General features: G+C 63.4%; 1 protein-coding gene across 1 annotated transcript in view; it reads right to left on the minus strand.

The window, feature by feature from the left end:
- Positions 1–1319: 1319 nt before the first annotated feature.
- Positions 1320–6215, minus strand: part of GNAO1 (G protein subunit alpha o1) — a 135077-nt gene continuing 130181 nt past the window's right edge. The window contains exons 7-9 of the mRNA XM_011360176.2: positions 4566–4652; positions 3380–3533; positions 1320–1902 (exon numbers count right to left, since the gene is read on the minus strand). Coding sequence (XP_011358478.1) covers positions 1715–1902; positions 3380–3533; positions 4566–4652 — 429 coding nt within the window. The 3' untranslated portion in view covers positions 1320–1714. The remainder of the gene's footprint in view (positions 1903–3379; positions 3534–4565; positions 4653–6215) is intronic.

Consider the following 6215-nt stretch of genomic DNA (forward strand, 5'->3'; position numbering starts at 1 on the left):
ATGAAGCCAGGGGCCTTGGGCTGGCGGGGTGGCTTCTGCAGCCTGGCTGCTTCGTGATTTCCCGTAAGGCCGGCGCAGCAGGAGGGAGCCTGGCCAGGGAGGGGCTCACCCAGTGGCACCCGCCCCTGCAGGCATTTGGCACAGTGCTCTGGGTCTCCCATGCTCCACCCAGAGCTCTGGGTCTGCTGGGACCAGGAAGCCCAGAGTTGTTGGCATAGCTCTGGGGCCGTCAGGGGACAGCACTGGAAGCCCAGGGGTCCTGCCTGGCCCTGGGACTGAGCAGAGCCCAGAGTGGAGGCTGGAAGAGCCGAGGGCTTGAGGAGGGGGCCAGAGACCTCTCTGGGGTGGCCTCTCTCCTCCCACGGCACATCTGGTTCCCTAGGCAGAGCCTGCCACACAAGCACACTGGGTGCGCCCGAGGTATCGGCTGGTGGCATCAGCCGACTGGAGGTGCTCAGGAGTGAGAGAGAGGAGTATGGACTGCCTGAGGGCAGCCGGAGGCATCAAAAGCCACTCCACACTTTTCTGCGCAAGGGTCTCTGCAACGAAGCCCCTCAAAGCGGTCCTAGGACTCTTTCCAGAGGGGGTCTGGGTATGTGTCTGAGCCACCTGGGCCCCTGGTAGCACACACTTCAGGGTGGTGGTCTCGTCCGTCTGCCCTCTCCTGCCCCAGGGGCTCGCAGAACACCAAGGGATGTGGGCAAACTCACTGGTTTCTCCACCAAGAGAGAAGGAAGCTGGGGTACTGGCCTCGGGGGCCATGTCTGCATCCCACTCCCCGAGCTTCCCCAACTACAGACCCCCAGCCCAGCTCAAAGCCCCTGCTAGCCTCTGCCAGTGTGAGTTGGATTTACTGTGAATTCGAGAAGGAAAAGCATGTCTACTCACATCTGGAGCAGCTGCCTGAGGCCCCACTGTGGTTGGCACAGGAGCTGCTGCCCCGCTGCCTCCCCTCCCCCGCTGCCCGCCACCTCTTCCTTGAGCCCTGTCCAGACACTCTCACCACTGACCACGTGTCTTTGCAACAAGCCAGTCTCAGAAGCATTTCCAGACCTACCAGGAGTCGGGATGGGTGCTCCCCAGGAGGGCAATGGGGAGCCCCAGCGGTGTGCAAGGAAGGGCGGCCCAGAGGGGGTGCTCGCCAAGGCCTGAGCCCTCAGTCCCAGGCGCAGGTGGCCTGGCCCCACCCCGGCTTTTGGTGACGGAGCTGCCCCAGACCGGAGAGAACCCAGGAAAAGCCGAGCAGCGGCTCCTGCTGCCCCCGCCGCTGCCAGCACCCCGCCCCAGGGCCACCCCACCACCTACACCACCCTGGGAGACAGGAGAAGACCTTGGGACTTTGAGTACGAGTCACCAAGTGTAGGGCAGCGTGCCCATTCTGGGCCAAAGGGCGGCCGTGGCCCCCACACCCTCTCCCTTGGATAAAACACTCAGAGGTGGAGCAGAGGCCCGTGAGCGCAGGTGGGCGGTGAGTGGCCCATGTCAGGCGTGGGGCAGGCCCTCAGCGGCCTGCCGGCCCTGTTACCACGTGCTGATGCCTGGGGCGGGGCGGGGCGGCCGGGCGTTCCCTGCGCCCGGCTTCTCCTCAGCCGCGGAGCTTCTTTGTCCAGTGCAGAGAATGGCAGAAAGTGGTTGAGAGGTGCCGGAACTGTTTCCAGTGGGTGGGGGCGGCGGGCCGGGTGGGGTGCTGGGCAGCCGGGAGAGAGGCCGGGGCTCAGTAGAGGCCGCAGCCCCGCAGGTTTTTGGCGATGATGACGTCTGTCACGGCGTCAAAGACAAATTGGATGTTGTTGGTGTCGGTGGCACAGGTGACGTGGGTATAGATCTCCTTGTGGGCTGACTTGTTCTTGCTCTCGTACTGGGCCTGGATGTAAGCCACGGCTTCTGTGAAGGCGCTGGGGCCTGCGGGAGAGACCAGGACGGGAGCGGGTGACGGGAGCGCGTGAGGCCAGGCCGCGACGACCGCTCAGTGACAGCCCTGAAGGAAGACCCTCATGGGGTGGGGGACACTGGATAGTGGGTCACGAAGTCAAGTCGGTGGTCCACATCCAGTTTAAAAACAATGAAGAAAGCAAAATACCAAACCTCAGCATGCCTCACCTGCGTTAAGGGCGAGCACCATTTTCCTTTAATATATGTACCTGACCACTGACGCGAACGTCCCTGCCTACTGCGGGTTCTGCTCCAGGAAGTCTGAACCAGCCCCTGGCTGACGTACACTTGCACAGGTCCTGTCCTGTCTGTGATCCCTTAGAGTAGCCCAAGAGGTCACCTCCCTAGGCCACTGCTGGGCAAAGCAGGTCGAAACTGTGGCGCCCGTGAGCCACCCTGACCTCCTCCTTCCCCGCCTCACCCCTCGCCTTTCTCAGGCTCACCATCAGGGGGCTAAGCATGGTCTGGCCTGCTGACTTGTCACCTTCCCCAGGGTGTGCCAGGCTGCTCTGCTCTTGGCTGAGCCCAGAGACTTTCTAGGGGAGCAGCTGGTGTTTGGGAGCAGCAGAACAGGGCTCTGGCTTTGCGTGGAAGCCACAGGCTCCAGGCTTTGGGGCCCAGGCATGGGCAGAGCTGCCACGACCCACAGTGGGCGGCAGAGAACGGGGCTGGATTTCAGAGGCACAGCGCTGAGCTGCAATGACTGCCGTGTGGACTGGAAGCCTGGGCCCCTCGGGCCTTCAGGGTCTGCCAGACCACAGCTCTTTCCTAAATCTGGGCTGGAGGTGAGGGATGGGACCCACAGGTAATCACTCAGGCCTCGTCAGCCTCAAACCAGCTTTGGTGACTGACCTACTCTGCCTGCTTTTGTCAACTAGGGCGGATCCACAGGCCTCTAACTTATAGAGGAGGCTGACAGCTGAACGTGAGGGTTGCCGAGTCACCCCGTCCCCCAAACTCTGGCTGCACACTGCTAGGGGCCTGGCTTATGGGGCAGCTGGCCTGATTTTGAGGAAGGGGGAGACACACTGAGCTGCGCCTTGTCTGGCCCCAAGTCAGAGGGAAGTGGGGTCAGCCTGGGAGCTGTCTGTCTTGTTGGGACTGTCTGCCCTTTTGCTCTCCAGGCGGGGGTGCCGGTCAGGCTGGGGATGCCCACTCACTTCTCTGACCAGGCCCTGGCCACCTGGGAGAGCCACGGGGCACTTGGGGTGCTCCATGGGGGCCTGGTCAGGCCTTCTTCCTTGGCTGCCTGCCCGCCCCATGGACACGCTAACAGAGGTGGCCTTCGGTTTGGTGCTGGGTTCTCCGCAGCTGAGTCCAGAGCATCTGCAGAGCACAGCGCAGCGGGGCTGAGCTTTGGGAAGGGGCCCTGCTCCCTCGGGGCGTCCGGTGGCCAGAAGCTCAGTGCCGTCCCCTGCCATCCCAGTGGCAGGCGGGGAGTCTCTACCTGTGTATTCGGGAAAGCAGAGGGTCAGCGGGGACTTCTCGATCTTTTCCTCGAAGATATCCTTCTTGTTAAGAAACAGGATGATGGACGTGTCTGTGAACCACTTGTTGTTGCAGATGCTGTCGAACAGCTTCAGGGACTCATGCATGCGGTTCTGTAACAGAGCGGAGGGGCCGGTGAGGGCAGGCGGGGCCCAGGGCCCCGACCCGCCGAGGGAAGGCCCCCCAACGCGGCCGAACGCACCACCAGGGGACGGAGACGGGAGGACCCACAAGGACAAACGGGACGTGGTCTCCGCTTCATTCCACACGCAGGCAGGGTGGGGCGGAGCCAGGCGGGCCGGGTGGGGAATGCTGCCCCCTGCCCCCAGAGAAGGCTGACCCACGCTGGGGGCAGCGAGGTCACCGGAGGGGCTCCAGCTCACAGAGAAGACATGCACCATGCACTCGGGGCACGGGCCGCCCCGCCATCCAACACGTCTACACGGAACCGGGGGCCATGCAGATCTCTGTACCGGGGTCGCGTTCAGATTTGCCAGCGGGGGTGGGAGATGCACGCATTCAGCCGGGGGACATTAACCGAGGACTCAGAGATCCTCGAATTAATCCAGAGTTGGAAGCAGACGCCCGGGGGACAGCGTCCAGGGGGGTGATCTTGCTGTGGCCTTGGCGTGGTGGGGGATTGGCTGGGAGGTGGCTGGGTGGGGGCGCGGGGGTGGTGGCTCTGGGTGAGCCGCTTATTGGGGCTGGTGTCTCAGTAGAGGGGCCGGGAGGACCCCGAGATGAAACCCAGCAAAATAGATTAAAACAGAGGAAGATAAAAATCCAGGAGAAATATGAGAGAAAGAGAAAAAAACCCGAAAAATTGGTTCACCCAGTCTCGGGGCCAGGAAGTCAAGGCCGGCCCTTCCCGAGGCCCCTGTGCAGGCTCACAGAGGCCGCAGCTGCCCCGAGACTGCCAACTGGGTGGCTGGAGATGGAAGGAGAGGGTGGACAGGGCCAGCCCAAGCCTGGCGGCTGGCAGGAGTGTGAGAGGCGGGAGTGGGTGGGGACAGGCGTCACAGCAAAGTCACCAGCGGTGCCCCGAGAACTTGCTGCTTTCAACTCTTAGCTGACGGTTTCGGTTTCGGTTGGAGGGAGGTGCTGCGTACCTGCCTGGCTTGGAGGGTCCCTCAGAATCCGCTCACGGTTTTGTCCTTGCTTTGGCAAGTTAAGGCCCTGTAGGCGGTGGTGACGGTGGCGGTGAAGTCGTGGCAGGCTGAGGCCCAGTGCCGCTGGGGCCACAGGCCCGAGGCTTGAGGGCAGGATGAGGCCCGGGGTGCCGGGGTGCAGTGGACAGGGCGGCCGGCCAATGTGTGGGCAGCTACCAGCCCCAGGGCTCCTGGCCGAACTCCACGCCTTTGTCGTGGATGTCACCAACTCTCACCCCAGGCCAGGGAGGAACACACAGGGCTGACTGGAGAGGAAGGCTGAGGACCAACGGCTGGTCAGCAGGGTCGAGATTTTGCTCCCAGGGGCAGAGTGTCTATTGCGTACAACTTGTCCTTTAGCCATGTGCCCGGACAGAGGATCCTGACAAGTGCCATTTATGGAGTGGGGTCTGGAGCAGGTGCTGTGACAGCTCCGAGCCCCTTGAGGCTGTGTCCTCAGCACCAAGGCCATTTTAAGGAGGAGGGAGTGGAGCAGGTGCCGTAGTCACACAGTGGCAGGGCCGGCGCTGGACCCTGGGTCAGTTCTGTCCCCAGCTGCCCCGTGTCCCGGACGCAGTCGTCGGCTTAGGTCTGTGGCAACGGTGTTGCTCTTGATGCCACCAGCAACGGGCCACCTTCGTGGGCTGGTGTCAGGGTCTGAAGCCCATTCCCGTCCCCTGGGGCGGGGGGGTGGCTGGTCTTTCCTGGGCTGCGTAGCTGGTCTGCTTTGAGGAGGAAAGAGCCCCGGGAAGAGCCTGTCCTGGGCTGGGCCCACGCGCCTTGGCTTCCCCAAGGTCCTCTGCTCCAGCCCCCGTGGAGAAGGGCAGGGGAGGTGGGGTGGGCGGTGGGGGAAGGAAAGGGTGGGAGAGGAGCAGTGAGGGCAGGAGGGCGGAGAAGGGAGGGGAAGCGTGCTCGGCAGCAGGGCAGGTGAGGCGTTCGCAGAGGGCTGGCCGGGCAGACGGGGATGGCCACCTGAGCCTGAGGCTGGGCACTGCCCAGCCCCATGTTTAGCGGGAACTTGCGGGCCGTGGAGCTTGGGCCCTGTGGCTGCCAGAGGCACCCAGACGACCCTCTGCTTTCACTCTGGGCTGCAGAGGTGAGCGAGAGTCCCTGCCCCATGCTGACGGGCCTGGGTCTCAGGTTCGAGCTGTCTGCAGGCCCGGCAAGGCAGGTCCCAGGGGAGAGGCCCGCTTGTTTTCTTCGAAACCCACAGCCGGATCAGCATTGCACCCACCACGCTGGCCCCGCTTCCCACTCCCAGGCGTTACGGTGGGGAGAGGCGCCACATGGGGCTCAGATCTCAGGGTGGCCAATCAGACCGTGAACGGTGCCTTGAAAAGCAGTCGACCAGTGGAATGGTGACAGACAGGGCAGGACCTGTGCGCGGAGGATTGTGGGGGCAGCCAGAACTGCCCTGGGCTTTGGCGTGGTCAGGGAGTCGGGTCCAAACACAGATCAGGGTGTGCGTCTACCCCTGGCCCACCCTCAGCTCTGGTGACCTTAGATGCCACAGCCCGCCAAGGCCACTGAGAATGATGAGTGTTACCAGAAAGAGCGGCACAGTCGAGGACCTGGGAGCCTCCTGCAGGACAAGGCAGGGCTTGGGGGGCTTTGCTGAACCCCAGCTCAGGGACGCAGCTGGGCCCG

This window comes from Pteropus vampyrus, unplaced genomic scaffold, assembly GCF_000151845.1.
Source record: "Pteropus vampyrus isolate Shadow unplaced genomic scaffold, Pvam_2.0 Scaffold51, whole genome shotgun sequence".
NCBI classification, from domain to species: Eukaryota; Metazoa; Chordata; class Mammalia; order Chiroptera; family Pteropodidae; genus Pteropus; species Pteropus vampyrus.